This window comes from Strigops habroptila, chromosome 11 (genome assembly GCF_004027225.2).
Source record: "Strigops habroptila isolate Jane chromosome 11, bStrHab1.2.pri, whole genome shotgun sequence".
Taxonomy (NCBI): domain Eukaryota; kingdom Metazoa; phylum Chordata; class Aves; order Psittaciformes; family Psittacidae; genus Strigops; species Strigops habroptila.
The window spans coordinates 1904557-1930846 of NC_046360.1; the positions used below are offsets into that span (position 1 = coordinate 1904557).

A 26290-nucleotide genomic window follows, 5' to 3' on the forward strand; every position below is an offset into this window, starting at 1 on the left:
GGTGTATTGTTCCTCGCGCGGTGCATGCCGGGCCCGCCTCAGCCCCCAACATGGCGTCGCGCTGTCACCTGTGTGTGTGAGGAGGGAGCGGGACGTGGTGGCTGCGGGCGGGCACGGCGGCTCCCGGAGGTCCCCGTTCCGCCGGCGCCGCGGTGGCAACGCGCCGCTCCTCGCTGCTCCCCACCGCGCTCCGGCTGTCCGGCACCCAGGCCGCTGGGGACCCGCCTGCCCCCGCCCTGCCCCCGCCATGGGGGGGTAGCGGGACCCGCCTCGCCTCAGCCCTGCGGAGCCCCCCCGCCGTCCGCGCCATGGGGTCTCCGGCGGGCGCCTCGGCGGCGGCGGCCACCGACTCGGCCCAGTGGCTGTCGGTGAAGGAGGAGACCATCTTCCTGCACGACGGGCTGATCCGGGTCACCGACCTGGCCGAACTGCCCAGCGAGATCATTGGGGTGGCCGAGCCCGGCGACACCGAGCTGGAGGTGAGCCGGGCCCGCGGACCCCCTAGCTGAGGGGAAGGACAAGGTAGAGGCGAGGCGGCGGTGAGGAGGATGCCCTCGGGGGAGCGGGGACGGCGGCAGTGGGGGCCTGAGGCCAGGAGGATGGTGCTGTGGGGCGGGGGAGGGCGCAGGGAGGATGACTAGGGGAGGATGGTGGGGCCGGGATGGAGAATGGTGGATGCGGATGCAGGGTGAAAGCTCTGGGCTGTGGAGCCAAGTGGTATTGAGGCAGTCTACTTGTTTTAAGTCAATCTTAATTTATTTCCAATAATGATGAAAGTGGAGCCGGGCAGGAGGGTGGTGAGGTGCTGATGAAGATGGAGGGTGAAGTGTTGGTGCTACCTCCTTGTTTTGAATCAGCAGGGTTAGGAAATCCAAACCACAGTCATGTATTCCAGTGTGGCCTTTGGCCCACTTATTTTTATTCATGGTTTTGTACCTTTTTGCTGTTACTTTCAGCTGGTTTGTAATTAATCAGCCTTACAATAAGATGCTCAGGATACTGGGGTGTCTGGGTGCTTTATTTAGGCTGTTGACAGGGATCATTATTAGAGGGCCAGGAGGGCAGCTGAGATATTCATTCCAGCTTTTTTACCTTCTCAAAGCTGCTGGTGGTTTTGGCTGCAGGCAGATGGTACGGCTGGTTTATCTCATGAGGAGACAGTGAAGGACTGAATGTCACCGATTGTAGGTTGCATCTATTTTGTAGACTGCATTTTTTTTCCTCCCTCTGTGCCTCCCTTCTCTTCTTTCACCCCGCCCTCTTCTCCAGCAATGTGGCTTGCAATGACACAGGGTCTTTGTCAGAGGAGCTGAGTGGTGTGAGCTGAGAGGGGATGGTTCAGCAGGAGCTTTATCCGTGTGCTATGTTAGGTCACGAGCATTTAGGCCGAAAAACACTTTAGTGAGGCTTTGGCTGCTCTCTGGGGTGTTGCTGTGAAGAACCTGTGAGCCAGCCTTGCACTTCTGACAGCATCATTGTTCACCTCATGACGTGGAATCTTTATGGTGTTTATAAAAACTTCCCACAGCTTTATCTAGGGAAAAGATATTTTTTTGCTGAATGTGCGTTTTCGTTTCTGTGTGATGTGACACTGGGATGGGAACATGAGCTGCTCCCATGAAATGGATGTTGGCAAGTATCACATGAACAGGAAAAGAGACTTTTAAGGTGGATGACTTATCTCTGTGTATAAACATGGAATGAGTCTTCCTTGTGATCGGAGTCTCCTCTGGCATTCAGTGCAGCTTGTATTCAAGAAAATATTGCAATTCTCTACATAGTTCTAGAAGCAGCATCAAGTCTAATAACTCTGTTAGAAAAATACATGCTCCCACAGCATTATTTCTGTTATATCCTAATAAAGGAAGATATCCCTCAAAAATCCAAATAAAAATCCAAACGAAACCTTAATTTTAAGATCTTGCAAGCTAGGCCAGAAGTATGTTCCAGCATGAAACTTGACACACAGACTCACTTAACAAACACTTCAGTTCTAGAGAATTTCTTGTTAGTGGTAGGAATGTCTATGGAGCTATAATTGTTTGGGGGAGATAGGGATGGAGTTAGTGTTACTGTGTCTTATCCTTTATGACACTTCCATAATGAGTGTTTCAGCAATCCTGTGCCACTGATTCATGTAATTTTTCCAGTTTCAGAGATTTTTTTTTTTTCTGTTTTTCATTTTTGCAGCATGAAACTTTCAAATAAATAAATCTTTTTGCTGTGGTGCTTATTTTAACCTATAACCTTAAACCACAGACTATTAAAGCATTTTTATTCCCTTCCACTGAAAGAATTGATGACCGCAAGTGACATTTTTCAGATCTTGTTTGTACAACAGTTTATAGGTTTTGGTATTAAGGAGTTAGGGTTAAAAAAAGTGACATTTCAAGTGGTGTAAATGTAAATTATTTAGCTCAGAACTTTTATCTGCCTTTTAAAAATGTAATTATTATTATTATTTTCTATAAAGGGCTGCCTTGGTAAACTGGAATGGCTTTGAGGAGCCATTTTGTGGAAATAGGTGCATGCATCTTATTGAAGTGTGGCCATGCCATCAACTAATACACTGAGTAGCTCATTTGCACTGGTTCTACTCCTACGTGCAATGTAATAAATATATGTGAAAATGGTCCACATTGAAATCTCTTGGGATATGATACTGGACAAGGGTAGGAGATGCTGCAGCTGCTGCTTTGATTAGTAAACTTCTTTTATACACTTCTTGTGCTTCATCAATGGTGGTCAGAACCCTGAATGAATTTCTGATATGATGTGCTTAATTAAAAACTATAGTATACTGAAATAGAATATTTTCTAGGGGACAGACAGCCATTCCGGTCTGTTTAGTTTGAATATCCCTTTAAAGAGCTCATTGGTGAAAAATGTCAGTGTATTTGGATGTGTTTCCTTTGTCTTTCTGTTAAAAGGTTTTGTCTATAGAAAGAAAAGGAGAGGAAAAAAATGTTATGGTACCGGTATTTTGCCAAGAAAGGCTTATGAAAACTTACTATGTTGTTATCTTGACTCCCATACAACTTCTACTATTTTTTCATATATATATGCATATATATAAATATATATATTTTTTCCTTAATGATAGGGTATGAAAGTGTTAACCTTCCCTTTCATGTGAAGGTAACTTGTTCTAGGAGTATTTTTAGATTTAAAGAGTGGTTGGGAGGGGGTTTTTGTCTTATTTTTTGTGATGTAAATGATGTATGCCAACTTAAACTGTCTGTCAGTGTATTTACAAAGAATATGTGTGAACAAAAAGAAAGGGGGCACTTTTTAAAAATTTGATAGATGTTTGTAATGATGCACATGTAAAAGCTGCTGCTGGTGTGGATTTGCCAATAAAATCTTCCAGTCAAAAGAGACCTAGATTAGTTAGCAATTATGCAAGCTTTGCACCCTCAGTTTAAAGCCTTTCACACAGAGAAATTACTTTCAAAGTGCAAAGTTTCTTTCTGCTTCTTGGAGACAACCTGAGGTGAGTAACACCTGAAGATGTTGCCATGACATTTCGCCCGGTCTCCACCCTGGATGTCAGTGCCTGCGCAGGAGGGACAGCCATATGGAAGATGAGCTGTTCTTTAATGTGCCACAGTGGAAACTGCAGCACTTCCAGAATCCTCCCCACAAACATCTTTCACAGGCAGGAACTCCTGGGAGTGGGGCAGGAGGGATGGGCCTGAAGGAGAGATCCCTTAAACCACACAGTCTCAATTCAGCTAACTAGTGATAGGCTCAGTTATTTTCTTCCACACGGAAATAAGTGGGAAGAAAGACAAATCTTCAATATATAGTCACAGTATAAAGTAGAACAACCTTATGTGTCACTCCACTTAACTTGTAAGCACTCTACGTTTTACATAACAGCCTAACAGAGCGTATTTGGAGATCTGTTCCTGCTGTTCTGCATAGCCTGGGAAAGTTCTGAATAGCTGACTTTATTTTTCCTCCTTTAATACATTTTTAACATGAAGCTGGAAGTGTAGCTCTTACCTCAGTAGCTGCCTGGATTGTGAATATGTCTGCCCTCATCTGATGTTTTGACTCTGGTCAAGCTCTGTTATTGTAGGACAGCGTATGCGATGCCCACTCTGAGCTGTCAGCAGATCCTTATTTTTAATCAAATGTAAAAGTATAATCAAATAAAATTGAAAAAAAGATGGTGTCCTTTCCTCTTCCCTCCAGTGTGGTCTGGGTTGGCCCTTGAGGGAGAAGCTGCACAACTAAGTCCAGTGCTCTTTTTTTGCATGTGCCAGTCCTGTGACTAACGTGTGTTTTCTGACAAAATGATTTAGACTTGAAGGTATCTGCTGAACTTGAAGCTTTCACCTATTTTCCTCACGGGCTAGAAGCAGCGCTTTGCTTTTCCCTGATTGCTGAAGAAGAGAGTAGTTCTCTATAATTATCTAGGTCAGTGCTTCCCAAATCTTTCTGTTGTGACCTTACTTCCATCTACAAGCTTCACCTCTGTCAAGATAAAAATCCTTAATGCCGGCATAGACAATTGACGTTTCGCTAAGTGGATGACCCCTGTTGGGGTCATGGCCTCTAGCTTGGGAACTGCTGATCCAGGCATTTGTGTCAGCCGGGTAGCTGTCCTGGTCCTGCCTTTGGCAACCTCTTCCACTTCAAATAGCCCAGTATTCCTCTTGGAAAGTATTCATAGCTTTCAGAGTAACACCGGATGAAGCTAGTTCTTGAAGTGAATTCTGCACAGGAAGAGAACCTTACAAATGTGAGCGGTGCGCAGGAGTCGATGACATTCAGGCATCACTGGAAGTCTCTTGCTTGCCCTTTGAGAGGATTCTGAAATCTTGATGGCTTTCTCTTCAAGCTCACTTTAATTAGATAATTGTGGAAACCACCAATATTTTGTGATTTGATCTCTAGCAGAGTTACTGAGTTATCATCAGTTGTCATAAAATTACCTGTTTGGATTTATTAAACTTGTATTATACAGACTAGCCTGCCTCTTGGTTTCTTATCTTTGAAGTCATGTTTTAGTTATCCTAGTAGAGAAATATTAGAAAGCTTCTAAAGGATAATTTTGCAAATATGTTTCCCAAATATAGTTCTTACTGCCTGATCAGGTCAGTGCTCTGCACTCTCAGATGTTTAAATGACAAAGATTTTACTTCACCTTTCACAGATGTTTTCATCTACTACTTAAATAAGAGCCAAAGAAATATTTTAATGAACAAATGAAGAAAGAACACTTCTGTTTATAGAGTTTGTGTATCTCTTGTGTTTAGAGCTTGTCTGTATTCTGTAATTCACCTCAGATATCAAGGTTATTTGGTAAATTCATACAGTTACAAAAGATGTTTGTTACAGTGTTGTGTACTGCATAAAAGGTACAGGTTTCTTAGCGCTTATTTCTGAGCAAGTAATTACATTTCTTTTGCTTTCACAAGGGGAAAATAGTTCATGCTTTTAGCTGAGGAGTTACAAAGCTGTTCTGCCATACGCAGGATTATGAGTTGGTAGAGGCTTTGACCAAGGTGATATGGTTAAAATTTCTTGGAGCAGAAAAAATCACAACAATCTTGAAACTTGTCATTTTCAACTGCAAAACCAAAAGCTCAATGTCAAGTATGCAGCAGCTACTAGAACCTGTAAGATTTCAGTATCTAAAGCATCAGGATGAAAATGTTTGCACACATTTATATATTTTACAGACACTTGGGCGTATCAAACAAAAAGCCTTATAGAGGGCTTAGAAAAATGTTTTAAAAGAAACCAAGGCAGTGTTTGCAGTAGGACAGCTTCCTACTGTGTGGCTTTAGAAACTGCTGGAAGCAGAAAGGATTTTACCCAGCACAAAGTGAAAGCCTGGGAGTATGTGTACAGTGTTGTTATGAGAGCAGTGCACATTTTGATGTGTATTTCAGTTTTCAGGGTACCTTTAAAACTGTCGATTCTTGTATTTCTCTTACAGAATAATCTATAAATTTTATAATTCAGTCTCTTTTATATGAGAGGCAAAAGAACTAACTACACAAGAGGTGCTCCCTATGTGTTAACTTTGTGGTAAAAGAAAAATGAATGACCTTACAGCTGTAGCCTGGCATTAAAAGTAACATGGTTAAATTTTTTCATGCTGCTGTTAAAGATACTTTATGATTTTGAGGTTGTTTCTGGTTTTCTGTATGGTTTCTTCCTCCTGTGAGTTAGGAATAATACTTGTTTAATACTCAGGCGGCTATTACAGATCTAATTGATATTGGTTAATGTACCACCACCTTCAAGAAGTTGTGATCCTTATGTGTGAAGTTCAACTAATTTAATTATGTAGAAAAAGAATGAAATGCTCTTTTGGAGATTTAAAGTCTTTCACTTGCAATATGTAACTTTAGGAGAAAATATACCTTTGTGAACAGCTTCATTCCTCATCATTTCCCTATGCAGTAGAATTAAAACCTATCAGTGAAACCAGCATATGCAGCCCAAGACTGTTATTGAAGGTAGGATGCTGGGAGAGCTATTGCAAAAACTTCTTGTTCATGTCTGTCATTGGCCATGCATTCCTTCTTTCTTTTCCATTCTGCCATGCCAGGGAGCTGGTCTAAACCAAAAATGTAGCTTAAAAAAGCCACACAAACAACCCCCAGGCACTACTGCGAGTGCCAGGGAGAGGATGAGGAGGGGACAGGAATTTTAATCAGAGGAGAAAGCTTCCTTTCAGTGGCAGCTCACTTAAATTTACCGAATGTGGTCATAAAACCTCAGGCTAAACTCTTCATGTAGATTAGTGTGTCTTAATTGTAGTATGTCCAGTATTTATTATCAGTAGAGAAACACTTTATCCTGATAATAGTGAATGCCAGTGACTACTTTCTGGGGCAGTATTGGCAAAAATGTTGTTTAATGGAAAGAAGTATCTGGTTAAGGTCATGTAGTAGGATGAAACGGGAAAAAATTTGAGTACAGCAGGAATGATGACATCCTCCCCATAGCTGGTATCTGAAAGTAGGTACCTTTCGTGCCTCTTGACGTTGAACATGTCAATGACCAGTTTGAGTGATTGAACTTTGCATCAGCCATTTTCTAGTTAAGATATGTATTAAAAGGGATTGAAAATATTAATCAAGGAAATTATATTTAAGGACAAGACACTGCAAAATTAAAGTAGTGACAATTAACTTTTTACGAACACATTTTTTAATTAAATGTCACCTCAGGCTGTTAAGTGTGAGACTTTAACCAGCAAAAACTTTTCTGAGGTAGTCTGTGCTAGCCAGAAGTAGGCAAAGTTGGAAAAGAGGCAACAAGCAGAGTCACAGTGTGTCCACTGTCGTTTCAATGTGACTGAAGAGCAGGTTTCGCATTTGCAGAAGGTGTCAATGTGATATTTACCCTACTTAGAAAACCAGATACAGAGAAAGATGTTCTTAAAACGTGGTGGTGTTTTGTTTCTTCCCCTCATTCTAGTGTCTCGGTGACACTGGAATTTATGCTGGAAGAACTTGGTCACATGAGAATTGCACTTTGTGCACTGGTACTGCATGTTTTCTTCGCTCATCGGAAGTTAGTCTTAAAACTCTACATTTCTAATATAAAGGGGGTTTTTTTAAATAATATTATGGATTGTTCTTAAGGAAAACATTAATAAAAAGCAGCAAATGGACTATTTTAATGCTACCAATGAACAATGAATAATTTTTTCTCAATTCTCTTTACATTTGTCTTTACGACTATGTTATTTGAACTATCTTCACTTTTTCATGTCCTTTTTTTTTCATAGAATAGTAATTACATTGTTTTTGTAGCTTGGCTAGTTATCTTTTGCTGATTCTGAATATAATCTGCATGTTGAGATTCTGTTTAGTATCCTTCCTTTAAGCATATGCTTTGTGTTTTTAGCTTGACAGTGTTTCTGTTAAGCTGCTATCTCTGTTAGAGATTGTCTTTTGAGATGTAAGTAGCTTGGGGAGCTTGTTTTATGGCAAAGCAATGTGGTTGCTACATTCTTGTCATCATCTTAGATTCTGTTTAAGGGGGGGGAAGGATGATGATTAAGTTTTGCTGGGGGATTTAAAAAGGGAAATTTGGCAGAATGCTCCTGCTTAGATAGCCTGAAGAAACCCTGTTTAGTGGTTGCAGCCTTGGGCAAAAGGTGCTCAGGATGGCAGCCTCTGAGCAGGGGAGGGCTGAGTGAATCAGCTGGGGAAAGGCTGGGGAAGCCCTTTCTGATTCAATCTTTGCACATGTTGTTTTAGCATAGATTTTCTATTTCCTTTCTTCACCCCGTCTTTTAGAAACACTGGTAGTTGTGTTGTCTGTTCCACAATTTGTGAATAAATGTGGTGTGTTAGTGTTTTTCCTTCTTGCGTTATGTTTTATCTTGCTTTGACTTCAGATGGCTTCAAGGTAATAAGCTTTGCCTGAAGATACAAGAAACGTGTAGTCAGTGTGCTGAGAAAACCTTGGCAAGGGCTGTGATTCCTTTGCGAAGTCTTCAGGCTCTCCAGAGGGAAGCTGGATCTATAGCACAGTCCAAGTGAAGCTCTGTCCTTAGCATTGGGTTAGGAAGGGGTGTGTTTTGCCAACCAGTGAGAACCAGAATGGTCCCCTGGCATGCAGCAAGATCTTGGGAGCGTGTCTGAACCCTGAAAGCTCCCAAGTTGTTTGTCACAGCCAGTCACTGTGGAATTTTGGTCTTGAAGCTCCTTTTTGGAGGTAGCTCTGTGTACATACCTCTAGGTAGTAAAATGTCTTTTGAGGAAAACAGGCCTTAACAAAATTTTGTGAAGATTCCCTTATAGAAGATGAACTTACACTGTTCTCCTAATATTCTGATATTATTTGGAAGTGCATATGCCTACTTAGACCTTCAGATGACATTGACTGGTTGTTTTTCACTGGTTCCATAAGCTGTGTATGAAAGCTAGGTGGTGTAAATGGCTTTATTTTCAAGTATCTAAGTCCCATTGTGGAACTGTCTTCTAAATCTGTTGGATCTAATATACTTCATAATTTGTTAACCCAAATTAGTGCATGTTTCCTTTATGAAAGACCAAAGCACAACACTCTTAACAGTTTCAGACAGACCATACTATGCTTATAAAGCAAGTTATAAACTGTGAGCTCAGTGAGAAAATAAAACTTCTGCAGGGAAAGGCTTTTCATCAGCATATCTGCAAACGTTTGACACTAACAATTTGGTTACAGTTTTGTTGGTGAGAACCCACCAAACATAACATTGGTAACTTGAAGGAAACTGAAAACACATTCGTCAGTTGCAGCTGGAACTTGGTCTTTGGCTGCATTTGCAATTGGGCTGAAGTGAAGCAAATCTCATGTATTTGAATATTCAAACCTTCTGCATGTCGCTACATACTGGGTACAGATTTGGTTCAAAGTCCACATGAGGTTGTACAAAGCTTGTGAATTAATATAGTGGTGTGCTTATAATTCAGGTGGGTGTAACTTCTTGGTATATTATCTGGTGTGGATTGTGGGGTTCTACTGTGTTCATGGGAATGGGAGAAGACGATGGGTAGCTCTCTCTGCCATGGAGTACAGTCTAAAAGGGAAAGCCAACTAAGCATACCACAGCTTGTCTTTGGTGATGTCTGACCATAGATCTGTTTTCTTCAGCATTTAACTATCAAGATGAAGACATAAATCCTCTTTTTCCTCCATTTCTGCAGCTGTTGTCACTTAGCTGAGGATCCAGCATGTATTTACCTTAGTTCAAGAAGGTCAAAAGCAAACTGGTTTAGAAAGTGATTGCATCTACAACAGGAAACAATTAAACTTACTTCTGAGACAACAGAACACTCAAATTAACATGAGGTAGTTATTTTAAATGTATAATATGTGGCTTAGGGATTAATATTCTTAATCTCTCTGAAGAAATTAATTAAAAGAGGTTCATTAGTTTTAACAAGCTCAATGCTAACATCTATTCAACTGTAATTATTATGTGAATTACTTTAAAGTGAACTTTTCATGACTCTAACGGTAAGTGTTCTACTGAAAAGCTGTTTCACTGACTTCAGGAAGGGTGTTTGTAGAAGTGGCAGATGTGATTTGGCCTGAAGCATTTTATCAAGCTGTTCAAAATTCTACAATTAGACATAAACATCTATTTCATATTCTGTGTGACTAATGAAAAGAAAACCCCCAAACCAAACAACCCTCTATGAAATTTCCCACCACACCTCTTAATCTTTCACATTCCCCTTCCCTTTTTTTTTTTCCTTTGTAACAGAGCTCAGGAAAGGGACAGCTTTACAGTGAGAAAATGGGACAAAGAGAGTGTGTTTGGGGGTGGATGAGATGAGGCATGTGCAGGCAGAAGCCCTTTGGACACTGGATCCAAAGTACTGGAAAATGTTTGGCTCGTTGCTTTCGTTGAGTTTGCAATCGCTTAAGTGACTTTGCTAATCTTGACTGTTGTTCTGTGCTGTAGGGAGAAAAATTGTCTATAAATTACTTAAAATTGTGAGTTCTTTCAAGTACCGGGCCGGCTACTAACCCATAAATGTTTCGTTCTGTCATGGTTTACTCATTTTCTGTTGTTCCAGCTTTGTCTCCAGTTTTACTTGGAAGTGCCAAAAAGGCCTCTTTCTTCTGTCTGAAGTGATGATGATGAGACTTTTAGGTTTTTAAACTATGGCAGCAGCTGGAAATATTTTGAGAAACAAGTGTGATATGGTAAAATTGAGGAGGGAAAAAAACCAGGGGAGGGAGAGGGTATAACAAAAGTCTTAGTTCATTTTAGAGAACTGGTTGGTTTGTTTGAAAAGGTCTCCACCTAGAATATATACATTCTTACTGCAGAATATTCTTGACCTGTTAGTTTCTGTAGAAGGGACCCTGGGACTTTCCACCCCTTAGTCCTTTTGAAGTTCTTGGTTTAAAAAAAAAAGCTTTGGGGAGGCGAGTCTTTATTTTCAAAGTTACTATTTTGTCTGTATTTTTCTTTACAATCTAGATTACTGTTGGTTTAGCGTCATGATTTGCAAATCTCTGTCAGCACCTTCCAAGCCCAGGCTTCGGTGGCAGCGCTGACTCAGCAGTAGCAGTCTCCATACCACTCGCATGCTCTTTGGCCTCTGATTTAACTTTATTCATGCCCAGAAATGTAAAACAAAATATCCCACAATCTGTTGTAGAGGAGAGCTGGTCTAGGAATCATACTACACCCATATGTTACTGCTTTTTTTTTCCCATTAAGAAAATTAAAACTATATAAACACCAACTTTTCCCCTCCTTTCAGATACTAACATTTGAGACCAAGAACCCGACGGAGCTGGCTGAGCGCTTGCGGTCGGTGTGTGGAAACCAGAGCAATGCTTATGCTCGGCTGCTGGAATACCGCCTGAACGCCCTGCGTGGACTCTGGAATGCCCAGCGCCAGCTCGCCTTGGAGGAGCAGCACGACCGGGAGAGCTCAGGGGATGAGGAAGCTCTGGCCTTGCTCAAGCGTCAAGGCTTGTTACAGCAGCCTGAACAGGCACCGTTTACTTCACGGATGGGGCTTCTGTTGGTCTTTCCCCTCATTCAGTCTCAAAGTAGAACAGACCCTTCTCTCTGTAACATAACTGCTGAGGTGCTGTTGAATTGCCTTCGAGACTGCCAGCCTTTGAGTTTGACTAAGGAACCAGCTGACTGTCTTAATGGGATAGAGTCTTTGCTGTGCTCCTGGCTGGAAGACACTTCTGCTTCAGGCCAACAGATTCCGTATAAGCAAAAAGAAAATGCTGCTGCTGCCCTGGTTGCCTTGGCTTGTGCAAGGTGAGGAAGCTGTGCTGATGTGACATGGTGTGGGTGATGCTGGTAGTAAGTGGTTATGTTTAACCGTAAGAATCAAAAATGGTGTGAGCACACCACTGATACTAGTTCTTGGTTTTCACTAGTCTTTGTCTTTCTGATATTTAAATTTTGGTTTGGAAAGAGTGGAACTGATAAGCTAAGCATTGATTTTTTTTTTTTTGGCATGTGTCTAGCATATGTAAAACCAGAAGTATCTAGATTGGGAATGCCTCTTGTGCATATTGCTGCTTCTACTGCAGTGATCTGTTCTAGGAATGGTTCCAAATGTTTTTATCATGGAGGAAAGTTGTCTCATTTTTTCCCTTTGTACTGCCCCATTAATCCTGTGGCTTATACACCTTCATTGGGCTGTAGAAGACATTCCTGCCAAGTTTCGGGGTAATTAGGTTCAGATTTGATTTTAGTGTTGCCTGTGAAACATCTGGAGGCCTTTTTCCATTTTGTTGCCAGGGAAGAGTTTGACCAGTGTAGGTTGAACGATGCTGTGCCCTGCATGGGTTTAGCACAGCATCAGGTTATTGAGGATGAAGTGGCTGTAATTGCTTTTAATAAAAACTTACTCTTTTTAGGGGATGGGGCTTGGGGAGAGGAGGAGGAGTACACAAAACTTAGCTCTGCAAAACTGTATGAATGTGAGTCTAAAATCACTAGTAGCCTTTTGAAAATCCCAGCTTTAATGTTTCTTAGATTGCAGCCTTGTCTGTCAAGTTTAACTCTGATTTAAGATGTTGAAGTTCTCAGGAGATGTCATGATTTGCTTTAGAAATGGGTTTATTCAAATGTAAAACACTCAATTTCTAGTGTACTTGTTCTAATGAAGTCAATGAGAAATCTACAGTTCGTGGCAAACTCTTCTGCATTGACAACTGCCTTATCTAAAAGGCAATGTACTTGAACATAGCTCAGATAAATTGGATTTGATAAACACAATCTCATTAATTTTTTCCCCAGATGCCAATTTTTAGGAAGTATGGGTTGTTCTTTTGCAGCTGAATCTGTAAAAGAGCTACATTTCAAATACAGCTTTTGAAACGAAGGCTGATCTTATATCTTCTTTGCAAATCTGTCTTGCATTGCTTACAGAATCGTAATATCCTGATGTGCTCTGTTCACCTTTGAAAGCTTTGAATTTTTCCTTTAAATATGTAAGTCATGTTGGGTACCATTATGAAGAAAAAAGCCTTCAAAATGAGACTATTAGTGAGATTCTTAGTCGCAATCTTGGGTGCTTCATATTCCTAAGAATAAAACAACAGGGTAAATATTGCTTTAAATAATTTATTGAGGTGTTTGAAAGTCTCGAGCGTCACTTTTCTCTGAGATGAGGTTTCTCAGTGAAAGCGTACAGCTGAAAACGGCAGTGGGAAAGCAGGGTTGGGGGCATGAAGGAGGAATGTTAAAGAGCTAAGACCGGCCATGTGCGACAGCAAGCAAAAGGCAGTATTCAGCGGAGTGCATGGAAAAGATCCCTTCAATTGATCAGTCATGCTTCTGAAGAAATCAATTCATAACTGACTACTGTCACGCCTAAGATGCAGTCAAGGTTCTCTTACTTAGCTAGGCTATTATGCCTGGAAATAACACCACCACGTCTTTCAGAGAATGACTTCTTCGTAATGCCCTGACCTTTGAAACAGAAACTGGGAAAGATATTTTTTGAAGACCTCTACATCTCCTTATTTCTAAAAAAACCCCCAGTCATTTCCCACTATATTAATATATAGATTTCACAGGTTCTCCAGAAAAAGTGTTCAACTTATGAATGAACAAGAATTCTAATTAGAGTTACAAACTCCCTATGTTTGTGAATGCCACAATAAAATTTTAAAGCAACACACTTCTAGGCAAGATTAGAAACAACTTCTACTTGGGTTTAATTTTGTTTTCAGAAGTATGTAGTCTTACATACTTACAGTGTACCTTATATACATTTAAATGCATCACTTCAGAAAGTGAAAAGCTTCTAAATTTGTGTTTGGAAGCAAAAGGAATCAGAAGCTTGCTAATCAATTAATTAGTCTGGTCTTTTCTATTTTAGTCAAGAAAGCCATTCTCCAGCTATGTCTGCAGCAGCTCTTACTAACGCTTTGGCTCAGCCCCAGGAAGACCTGCAGATTGTATTTGGAGATCTAAATACAATTAATCAGCTCCAAGAAATATTGGAAGTAGCTGTCTGTAATAGAGGCGAGGTTGAGGTATTTTATCATGTGCCCAGATTGCCTTCACCATACATGTCGTTTATGACACAGCCCATGGTTGCTTGCATTCCCTACTCACACAGTACTTTGCCCTCTCCCGAAAAGATAACATGATTTAGACAAGCAATTCACCAGCATTCTTCCTTTGTGTTACCCTCTCTTCCTCTTTTCACTTCCTCCACAAAAGAATGAAAATCATCCAGAAAAGAAATGCAAATTAGAAAAGAAGCTTGATGACATATCTTGGATGTTCTCTCCTTATGGTACTGGATATGATATTCTACATAGATGCTGTTGTCTGTGTGCATTCAGTCTTGTTTCAGTAGACATCTTTAATTGATGTTTTTCTTATCCTTTTAGAGGGTCGCTGAAAACCTTTGTTCATACAGTGCATCTATTACAGAAACAGACTGATCTGGGATCCTTGCCTGTGGCTGATGTATTGTACAGGTTTGTAGCAACTTTTCCAACCGTAGCACTTTTACATCAGCTCTGAAAATGTGAGTGCATTTACAGATGAATGTCTTTCAATGTGATTAAAAGGCCTTAGAGTTATTGAAAGCTCTAGAAAAGGTCAAAATTTAGTCCATTGCAGAAGGACGTTAGGAAGTCAACTCTAAAAGTATCTACTAATTGTTTTTTGGGTGTTAAGTTCTTATTTTTTAATTAAATATTGATGATGCCTTTAAAAGAACTCTGACCGAATAATTGCTTAAAATATACCTTTGTCTTAACTTTTGACTTAGCCAGTTTTTGCTATCACTGTTCTCTATGCATCTTATTTTATTTTCTGCTTAAAGGTTGTTGCTTTTGGAGGGAGGACCTGGATCACCCTCTTGTTTGCTTGGTGGAAAGCATATTGTGTCTTGGGGCTTTGAAGACATGTTACCTGCACCCGATGCCAACAGTAGTTCCAGCAGTGAAAGTAAAGGTGAACTATTTCATGACTGTCAGTATTAGCAGGAGAGGTCAAGATGCTTTTAGTGGGGATAATTGTTTAAAAATTAACGTAAAGCTTTAGAGTTGCAAAGGATTTCTCCTTTCCTGTTGGATGTAAAAGCAAGTGCAGTACATAGCAAATGCCTGAAACCTGAAGGATTTAGAACAACCATCTATAGAGAGAACTGGGCATTACAGGTGTGTCGATGCCTTGAAGCCTGATATATAATGAGAACGGAGGGCAGCAGCTGCCTAAGACTTTGTTGTCTTAGTTTGCACATTCAGAATTGAAGCTTTAAAAACATGGACGCCATTAACAGAAAGATTAAATTGTTTAGTTTAGATTGCCATACCTGTTCTCATTCACTTAATCTAACTGGATATGTGAATGATTGGTTTGCTTTCTGAAAGTTCAAATGAACGGAATGATTGGTTTGCTTTCTGAAAGTTCATTTGGGGATCAGCTAGAAAAAATTGTCCTGCTTTATAGTAAAACTAAGAGGCTAAATCTGAAGTCTGGTGCGTCAGAGATAGTATGGTGTAATGTTTTGGATTTTAATTACAAGATAATGGGGTTCTAAAAACATTGCTTTTTGTTTGCTGAAGATCAGGTGGTATGTTAAGTTGTCCAGTAATCGGGTTGTAGGAAACAATGAAAAGCTGCAGGTACAGTGACCCCCCCTGACTTCAGGGGGAGTTTTGCAGAGGTCAAACTGAGTTTGGGTATTACCCACTCATTATCGCTCAGTAAGTGTAATTCTTTGTCCTGTCTGTATTGAGTAGCTGGTTATCATTGGCAGAGTGTGTTTATTTTCAGAAGCACAAGTTCATGGCTTTTTTTCTTTTCCTCTTCCCCTGTTCTACTTTTGTTTTGGTTCTATCTGTTTTGTATGTTCTTTTTTTTTTTTTTTTAATGCTTTCTTTTGTATTTCTTTCCCTGAGTTAATTCTCAGGTTTTACTGCTTTGTTTGCTCGTTATTTTTGCACTCAGTAAGAAAGTTCACATTACTATAAAAACACTAGTTCAAGCTTTGATGACATCTCATAAAGTTTAATGCAAGCCATAGGAATTTACAAATCTGAGCTGTCATTTTAGGCTATCTGCAAATTTATTGTTGACATCTATATTTTGAAGATGCTTTCTTGCTGTGAGAGTGACAAGATCTTTTTCTCTTTACCTGCTGACTGTTCAGATTCCATGAACTGAAATAGGTTGACTGGACTTGAGTCCCATGTTGGTTGTTAATAATTACTTTGTGAGTGACAAAGCTATGTTTGAAATACTCTTTGTCTTAATTTAACAGTGTTCAGAGGTGGAAGGGTCTGTTTGCTAGCTCTAAGAGAAGCACAGAGTTGGATCAGAAATTAGATCAAGGCTCAATATTAGGTTATTCCTTCCTCACAGTGTGTTCTACCAGCGGCCCCAAGCAGGAAGGCTTGCACAGTCAGAAGTCTTGCTTGTATTTCATCTTGCTGCCAGTTCTGAGTTCTGAACAGCATTACCTCTTGCAAAAGCAGAAGAGAATTGTCTTCTGCTCCTTTGCATCATTCTGAAGGCATTTAATAGCAAATGTTCAAGTTGCTTTCTATTTAAGTAAAGGAATTTTCCACCTGAAATTGCTTTGTTTGAGTAGTCTGTGTTCCTGAGCATGGTTGGGTGTTTTAGTCTAGTTCCTACTGTAGTTACAGTTTTGAATAGCATGCAGAAAAGACAAGTTCAAACTTACTGGGTTTTTTTACAGCAGTTTGGGCCATAATGCTCAAAGATGGGTCTTTAACAGTGAAATGAGAACACAACACTGGAAAAAGAAATTATTTAGAAATGGATGATGTACATCTGAATCATGGAAAAACGGCTAATGTCATTCGTTATCTCTAAAGAAAAGCTGAGTGACTGGCACCTACTTCTTGCTAAGTTTATTTGGCAACAGTAGGATATTTAAATAGCCCCAGTGTTTGTGTGAGTGAGGCATAATCTGGGCACCTCGGCAAGGCTTGAAAGAAATGTAAAGAAACCACTGTAAAAAGGAAGGACTTTGACTCTTAGCTCACATATAGCTCTTAGAACACGGAATAATAAATTCAGTATTAAAGAAATGGCTCTGACCCCTTGGTAATGACCTGTCAGGAGCATCTGCTGGGTTTCAGTTGCTGTGGTAGCTGCTGCAGCAGCGTAATGACCGTGGCGAATTCCCAGCCCTGTGTTACAGCGGTGGTCTCGCTCTGTTCTTTCTCCCCGATTCAGATGCAGACTTAGGGCGCTGTCTTGCAGCAGATGGGCTCTATCTTTATACAACTAATTCAGTGGGCAGAGGAATAAGCAAATTAGGATCTGGATTACATGGTACTCTGCGGTAAGTGACAGTTGAGTATTTACTATTCTGCAGTTATTGTTTTGGGAAACCTCTCATGTTAGATGTAACAGGATTGGGGCATGTTGTGCATTTGCATTAAATCCTATTTTAATGTTTGGTTTTCTCATCTGAAGTTCTTCTTGAGTATGTTTTCTCTAGAACTATAGAATAAATCAGTTTGAAAGGGATGTCTGGAGGCCATTTAATCCAACCTCCTGTGAAGAAGTGTATTAGTTGAATAGCTACTATATAGCACCAGGACACTAGTATTTTAGATTTCAATTTTTTTAATGTATGGTACATGGGTTGCTGAGAGGGTTATACTCTAGACTAGTTTAGTGACCTTTTTATTTATAGTTGTACAATTGCTGAATTTGTAAGTATTCGTTTTCTAATTATGTCATTCATTATATTAATGATTAGTGCAGATGTGACTCACTGAACCTTCTTGCTTCTTTATTGCTTTAAAGTCATGAGGCATTTAAAGTCATGAGGCTTTCGTATGCCCCAAGTCTTTTACAACAGAAATTACTGCCTTATGCTGACTCGAGTTCAAGTTCAGTCAAAGTTCAAGAATGTGGTTGTGAGTTGTTCTTGGAAAGCAAAAAAACCAGCACAGGGTTTTGAAGGGTCTTAATATCCTACTTTTTTTGCCAGAGGTTTTGTGTACTGCCGTAATGAGGAGCTGGAGAGCGGGTGGGTTGCTTTTGGCAACAGCAAACTTCTTCATCGGCCCGTCTCTTTTGATAATAAGCCTCACTCCCTTTTCCAGATTGTGGATCAGCATACCCTTCAGGTAAAAGGAACAGTTCATTGCAGAGTTAGAGTAAGAAAACATTCTTAGTGAGACACAATCATTTCTAGCTTTAATTAGTTTTATCCTTGAAGTTTCTTCTTTTTACTTCGTGAAACTGCCTTTTTCCAACTCCCCATTGAAAGTATTGCATGATAGAACTTGTAAGTTATGTTATAGACATTAGTCTGTTTCCATGTGTTAATGTGGGTATACATATGTGTGTATACACGCATGTGTATATACGGATATACAGACACTGTACTGTATTACAGTGGTATTGTAAGAGGTAGAATATTTTATGGTCACATTATAAAACAATCAAAACAGCAGCAAAATGGACTTTGATTTGAATTGAAAACATGATATTCCTGAACAGCTCATTGTTCTTTTACAGTAACAGACTTCAGGTATTGTTTCTGATCTAATTGTGTTTTGTGGATAAACAACTGTCATCCTTTGTAAAAATGGATAGTTTGTTACTTCGGGGTTTTCCTGCCATGGTTTTAAGGCTGGATATATGCATGATTGTGTATTTCCTGAAACTGAGAATGTTTGGATTCCCCTTTTCTTTCAGTTCCAAGTGATGTTTCAGAGAAGTTGCAGAAAGTAGATAACACTTTAGCATGTAGATTTTCCATATGGTACTGTAGGTATGCTCTCAGTCATTAGAGAGGAGACGATCCTTTTAGATGTGTTAAATATTTAGGTATATAAGCTGGTTCGTATACAGTAGATCCATTTGGCAAACATTATAGCATAGCTCTTTGTAATATACATGCAGTACTACTATGATGTCCAATAATAAGCCTCTTCTGGACTAACTGCACTTGATCTTGATTTATAGATTTATTTTCAAGTATATTATTAATACTCCTAAGAACAAACTTCACCATAAGAACCGTTAAGATGCTCTCTGTCTCGTAGGTCTGTCAGATAATCCCAATGCCAGTAAATCACTTCCCGGTTGGCAGCACTATGACAACCGTGCATCTTTCTTCAGATGGCACATATTTCTACTGGATTTGGTCTCCTGCAAGCCTCAATGAAAAAACACCAAAAGGCCACTCTGTCTTTATGGATATTTTTGAACTAATAGTAAGCAAATTTATGTGTTTTCTGACTCTGGAATCAGTAGCATCGCTCCTGCTTAATTCAATATTAGCATTTTCAAATCAACATGTTAGGTTTGAATATTGGTATGTGTGTGATCTGGATAGCTGTTTGTAATGTAAAAACAAAATGAGTTTTACTGAACAGAAGGTGTATTGTTCAGTTCTGTCTTCAGAGGACATACAACTGTCATATTTAGCAGTATGAATTGTAACATAAAATGTATTTTATTGTAATTAGCAATTAACTTTTATGCTGGGGCAGCAATTCAGTGAATTAGGATTTAAAACATTGTTTATTGTGGATCTGCTGCATTGTGATAAAAGCTAATCAGGCCCAACAAGTTACAAATACAATTGTTTCCTTTACACTGCATTTTATAACTTAATACGGTCTTTTATGTTGTATGACAGTCATTGGCTTTAGTGTACAACAAAATGCAGTTCAAAATACAAAGTCTGGAGAAATGTATCAATAGTTTGAGCTCCTTTTTCTCTCGATGGCTTATATATGTGTATATTTACACATATGTGCATCCATTTGTGTATGTTTTATTTGACAATGACGCATCATCATCATGTAGTCTGAGAAAATAATCAGTTACAGTTTTTGTCTGGCAAATGATTTAAAGGCCTTTTACAAAACTTGCCAGTGAAACATCACTAAGAAAATACAGGAGGGTTAAATATTTTTAAGCAGAGTTCCATAAATAAACTTAATCTTATGACAAGAAGTTCTGTCTTTAGGGGCAGACCAAATAGAAGCTACTCTGTCGAACCACAGAGTTGCAAACAACACATACTCATCTGTCTAGCTTTTATGACACTTTTTCTGCAAGAAATTTTGACAGCAGAGTTTAAGTTTCTATCCCTAGTTGATATGTTGTGTTGCTCAGTTTTACTGTTCAGTTAAGGTAATCTGTCTCCTATGGATTTCAATATCTAAAACTATTCTTTTCTCCATTTTAATAGGTAGAAAATGGCATATGCATAGCAAATCCTCTACAGGAACGAATTATATTAATGAGAAAAGAGGGTGAGTCTGCAAAGAGTATAAATGAGATGCTGCTGAGTAGGCTGTCGAGGTACAGAGCCTCCCCGTCAGCAACACTGGCTGCTCTCACTGGCTCTACAATCTCCAATACATTGAAAGAGGACCAAGCAGGTCAGAAAAGGTTTTACTGACTCTCAGTAACATTTCATGGTTTGTTTCTTAACATATAATATCAGTTCTAATAATATATATCACATATCTTAAGATATGTGATAAAAACTGTGCATTTTTTCCCAAAACGAGTGTTTGAAATATGCAGTATTTGCTTAATGCTTGAATTACAGGTCCCTTTGCTAAATTAGGCATTGTGAGAAGAGTGTGAGAATGAAACCCAGACAGAATGCTTGTAGCACTTTTTCCCCATGTATTCAATTATAGGACTGGTTTATGCCACATTTGATCAAACTGTTAATTGCATTTCTGTGCTGGCGGTTCAACTGGGCTTCTCATTGTTAGGTAAAAATAGACTGCAGTTTAGGAAATGAAACTTGTTTCACAAGGAAGTTGAATGTTATAAATTGGAGGTAATTTTGCCTTTTTGAGGTAATTTGCACAATGTTTGGGTATTCTTCTATGGGCTTTCTGAAACTATCCAAGTTAATTAGGGAATCTTGAATGAACAGCGTTGATGGCTTTCAGAATGATCTGGAGCTGTGTAAGATTTGTCTAAAGATAAGATTTTATTCAGTTTATCCTGAATTGCTTCTCTTTCTCCTTCATATGTACATGAGTTTGCTTTCAATTTCAAACAATTAAAGGTATTTCCATAAAAATAAATTACACAGGAAATAGATATGCTTACAGGGGAAACTGGCAAAGAATTAGCTTGAAGATCTACTTTAAAGGCTGTGTTTTGCCAGTTAACAACTAGAGTGCTACAGAAGAAGAGTAAGCGGTTATTCTTGGCTAATTCTTTAGTCAGTGCTCAGAAGTGTTGATGGGCTGTCACAGGAGCTAGATCATTATGACTGTATATGTTTCATGTGGAGCAGGAGAACTTAAAATAGTAAATGCGTAGTGAATCTCAAATGATCTCTTTATCTTAAAAGATTATTTGGCTCTCAGATGCTGCTTTCAATATGTTTATCATCATAGAATTCTGAAAACAGTTTTGTTTATACTGAAACTTAGGTTCTGAATTTTCCAGGTTTGGAAGCAAGAGCTTGCTGTCTTTTTAAATGTTTAAGTTGTTCTCTTTAGTTAAATAACCTGGCAAACTGTATCTTCCTGGGGATTGATGCTGAATGTGTGGGATTGAGGCCACCCCTATATACAACCTCTTAAAGCAACTTCTAAATGCTGCAAAATTCAGCTTAAATGAATTTCCATGTTGATTTATTTGAAGCCCTAAACAGAAACTGCCTTGTTTGCTGCCTGTAATTATGTTTGGTTTTTTTAATGGTACAAAGAAATACTACATTGTTCTATTGACTGTTTCAGCTGCAAACACTAGCTGTGGGCTGCCACTGAAGATGTTAAGGAAGACTCCAATATACACATGTGGAACGTACCTGGTGATGCTGGTCCCACCCCCAGGTGGATCAGGCAGTTCAGCAACACGCTCGCTCTTTGGAGGAACAAGTGCTCTGTCATCTTTAAAAAGTAAGTGGGACCCATTTGTGGCGGATTTTGAGTCCTTGGCTTTCTGAAATACAATAAACTTCCCAGGAATTGATTGGAGACTTTGTTCTGTTTAGTTCTGGCCTCCAGCTTGGTGTTCAACATTTCGGATGGGCAGTTCACAAGCAGAGCAGATCTCATTGATGCTGCAGGAAGTTCACTTGGACGTGGTGCTCTAGTTCCAGGGCTTGGTAAGAAGTAGATCTCTTTTCTAAGGATATTTCAGAACTAGACATATCCAACCCTTAGACTGTAGACTGTGGGTTTTACTGAGCATTAAGCAGCTATGCAGGTGGTGGGGTTGCATGTCTATGGTGAAATTTTGTAGATGTAACATATTTGAGACTTCAGAATTCCCTGAAGGAATTTCCAGTATCTTGCTTATGCAGCTTCAGCTGCACACAAGCTCAAGGAAGGTGTTTTCTGCAGCAGAAAAGAATCTTGAAAGAAGTCTGATTTATTTTTTTAATATTCTGCTTATGTCTCAAGGTGCTACAAAGTTTTGAGTCTCTCTATATTTGAGAATACATAAATGCATCTTGGCTGGAAAGATGTTTGTCATGAGATAAATAGTTTTAAATAATACTCTAAATGCTAGGTATGGATAGGTATAATTGTATGTTAACCTGTTAGCTGCTGTTACTGGAGATTTACCTCAGTCATTTGAAATGTGTGGAGGAATAGGTTAGTTTTGAACTTTTAAAGTATGGTAAATAGCCTCTGTCATGGAACAGTCCTGTCTATAGTCCACTCATCCCTTTCCTTTCACTGTTTTAGACCTGCTTGTGTTTGTAGGCTTTGAGCTTTTCCAGAGATGAGTCTCTAAGCTTAAAACTTTGTTTACAGCTGGACCTGCAAACTGTCAGTTTGATTAAAGCTGTTGTTTTACCACAAGGCCTTTGAAAGAAGTTCTAAGGTGTTTAAATGTCAATGTAGTAAAATAAATATTAAACTTTCTTCTCTGTTTTTTGTAGCAGTTACTGGTATCTGATGCCAGGCTCATCTACCTTTAGTTTATGCACTGTGGCAGTGTGTGATCAGTGGTGGAGGGATAATATATGATAAGTACTTATAAATAACGAGCACTGGAGTATTCACCTGAAGCAGATGCTGTTGTACACTCGAAACATCAAAAGGGATGTGCATTTGCTTCGTTCCTTTGTTAAGGAATCTCCTTTCCACATTTTTCATTCCAAAGCATTGTTACTAAATTGCTGTCATGACAGAGAACCTTGAAAGCAAATAGTTTGGATTTCTATGTGCTATAAAAATACTTTACTCTGGTTTTCTAACAAATGTCCTGAAATCTGACATGCAGAATATTTTCCTTTTCTCAGGTGCCTGTTATGATACTATGAATAACATGATATGGACATGCTCCAATGACTACATTGATCAGTGGTGTAATCCCGGGAACCAGGCATTCCACTGTGTCTGTCAGAGGCTGGGAGTGAGTCATGTCATTACAGAACCCAAAGGTGAGTAAATGCTACACGTCAGCATTTTATACCAAGTGGAATTGAAGTGTACCATTATCACAGAATAAATGTACAGAAACTGCCTTCTGAAACTTTGTTAAAAGCTGAGCTCATTCTCTAAGAGGTGTTTAGAAATATTGGTCATGGTTTATCTTTGCTTTAAGAAAGGAAAAAGCAAAAAACAAGATGTGTTTGGAAGTTTCCAGATTCTTGCTACCTTTAGCACATGAAAAAAGTGGTTAATTCCTTTGTTTGTCTTGTGGACGGGTGTCCTGAAGTTAGAGATGGTGATGATGGTATCTTGCATTGTAGAAGCAACTATTAGTGCTATAGTCTGTGTTTGTAGATAACGTTTAAACTGCTTTTTTTCTTCTAGGGGATGCAACAAGCACAAATGAGGTTATTAACCAGTTACTGCACCATGTTGGTGCCATGTGTATCCACCAACTCAACCTGCTCGCAGCCAGCAACAACCTTCCCATAACAAATTTTTTGGGCAAGCAGCATCCAATTGAAGCACATCACCTCAGCAGCATTTGTGACATTATGGAAAAAGCTATGGTCAATGGAGATACCTGTATAATACGCTGCATCCTTGTTGTCTTTCAGGTACAAGGGCAACTTAAATGTACTTCACAATAGTTGAGGGGGAAAACAGAAGTTGTTTAGAATACAGGCAGCCACTTGATTTTATTAGGGTTTCTTTTTTTCTTCATTGCATTCAGTTGAATGGAGATTGACTTAGCAGTGGCTTTGCAGTATCTTACACACCCATCATCAGTTTCTGACTCTGATTTCTAGTGACCTGGACAAATAGTTTGAGAAACTGACTGCAGAAAAGGAATGAATAATTAATAATAATATTAATAAGCAATATTTAAGGGTTTAATATTGTTGTGTTTAATCTTCCTTAGGTGGTTTTTAAATTTTTCTTCAGCCCACAAACTGAAAGAAACAGAGATATTGTTAGAAGGTCTGGCCTGTTGCTTTGGCAGTTACTGATGGCGCCAAGGGATCAGATTTGCTCTGAAATCCAGAAGGAGGTTTGCCTAGCTATTAGGTAAATATCTGATTTGTCAAATTAAACTCAGATTTTAGATTACTTGAAAATGCTGTAACAATGAATATTCAACTTGTATTCAGCAGTTTAATACAATGAAATTAAGGTTGACATCATATGATAAAATTATGATTTTTATCTGTGGAAGAAGGGAAATACAATGTGTTTGTCATGATGACAGTGAAATAACAGGTAGTAATTACTTTTCATCCCTCTCATTTCTTGTTTTTTATTGGCTTTCTTTAGGGATTTTTTTAATGTTTATTATAATAATTTAACTGAAGCAGAGTGATGTCTAGAATGACTTCCAGAGTTAACTCACAGAGTTTATTGGTGCTCTGCAAAGCTAGTGTTGTCAGCTGCTGTACTGTGTTTCAAGTGACAATACTAAAATTCTCCTAAACAAAAGGAGTGTAAGAGGAAGCAGAATGAATAAATAATACTTGAGGAATGCTGTAAGATTGAAGGCCCAGGGAAAAGCACAAGAATGTCTTGACAAATTCAGGTTTATCTTTAGAAAACAGGAATCTGTTTAGGCAGAAGGGTGGGCATTATGTATCTGGGCTGATACACCAGGTCATCAAACACTTAAACAGGCTGGTTGCTTTCGCTCCACATCGTTTTAGTGACTGCATCTCTTGAACCTGATGCTGTGTAATTTCCTTTCTCCGGCTTGTCAAAACAGCAGCATGACTAAGTACAGGGAAGCGAGCAAAAAGTGTGATTGTGTATCACGAAAATGAGATAATGCAAATCTCAAGGACAAGGAATGCTGTCTCAAACGTCCTAAGTACAAATATAATTTGCTTTCAAGTGGGAAGTGCTCCAAAGGTTGAGAACAAAACCTTCTGAAGATCAACCTGCATTATTTTCGTGTGAATCACGACATTCCAAATTTCAGTGGCTTTATGCAGCTCTGAGTGAAGAAGAATGGCATATCTTCAGGACGATTACCTGGCATTGTCAGGGTCTTGCTTTTTGACAGGGAAATGAGTATCCTGTCAACTCTATGGACAGCTGCTGCATTTTCCCTGTGTTTAACCCTGTGTCCTCCAATTACTTGTAAAAAAAATCAGAGGTGGGGATTAAGCAATATCTCCTTCCTCCTGTTTTCTTACTGGGGGATTCCAATACCAACAGAAACCTCAAACTTAGGTTGCAGTGTATGATAACTCTTCCTAATGTTTGTATCGCAAGTTGGTCAGCATGAGCCAGAAGGAGGGAAGCTGCAATAATCTCTGCTCTCAGTGTGAAGCTGAAAAACATACCAGTTTTCTTTCTACGAGAGTGCTATTCAAAACGAAAGAGGGAAAAGGACAGAAGAGAAAGTCTGCATAATAGTTTCAATGCTCCAGACAGTCACAAAGTATTCCTTTTAAGTTATTGTGTTCTCCTGTCTTGATATGGTAATTCATGTAGAAAGGACAAAGTTCATCACAAGTTAGAGCGGAAAAATATCTCCACAAGGAGTATTTACGCATAGCTGTGTTGTTTCTAAAACACTAGTTCTAGAATCTTCTGCTTAACTAAGACTTCTGTAAGGAGCCAGTCTTTAGTAAGTATAAAACTGCAACAGTAGTGATTTCTTTTTTACCATCTTTTGCATTTCCTTTGTTCTTGCCACAGATAAGCCACAGCTTTCCCCATCACCAGAGTCGAGGTGTTCTTTTAAGCCATCATCCATTTTCTGTGACATCTGTCCATTTCTAGAAAAAATGGTTGTGCTGTCATATATACAGTGATTAATGTGGAGTTTCTCAGGGCCAGCAAATAGCTCTGGAAGAAGCTTTGGCGCCGCCACAATAAAATATAGCTGATTCCAAGTGTTTTCTGGAGAAAACAGCTGCTTATTTTATGATTAATATAAATGCTAAAACATGGA

General features: G+C 39.2%; 1 protein-coding gene across 10 annotated transcripts in view; it reads left to right on the forward strand.

The window, feature by feature from the left end:
- Positions 1-26: 26 nt before the first annotated feature.
- The window catches only part of HECTD4 (HECT domain E3 ubiquitin protein ligase 4), a 73649-nt gene continuing 47385 nt past the window's right edge, over positions 27-26290 (forward strand). For 7 of the 10 annotated variants that reach the window (XM_030500678.1, XM_030500684.1, XM_030500680.1 and 4 more), the window contains exons 1-13: positions 27-479; positions 11244-11761; positions 14359-14448; positions 14799-14929; positions 17183-17291; positions 17949-18087; positions 19012-19182; positions 20169-20361; positions 21691-21852; positions 21948-22061; positions 23208-23348; positions 23725-23957; positions 24263-24408. In XM_030500678.1, the coding sequence (XP_030356538.1) occupies positions 309-479; positions 11244-11761; positions 14359-14448; positions 14799-14929; positions 17183-17291; positions 17949-18087; positions 19012-19182; positions 20169-20361; positions 21691-21852; positions 21948-22061; positions 23208-23348; positions 23725-23957; positions 24263-24408 (2318 nt within the window). In that variant the 5' untranslated portion in view covers positions 27-308. Of the gene's footprint in view, positions 480-11243; positions 11762-14358; positions 14449-14798; positions 14930-17182; positions 17292-17948; positions 18088-19011; positions 19183-20168; positions 20362-21690; positions 21853-21947; positions 22062-23207; positions 23349-23724; positions 23958-24262; positions 24409-26290 lie in introns of those variants that run through there. The other 3 variants (XM_030500681.1, XM_030500685.1, XM_030500687.1) reach the window with 3 other exon arrangements.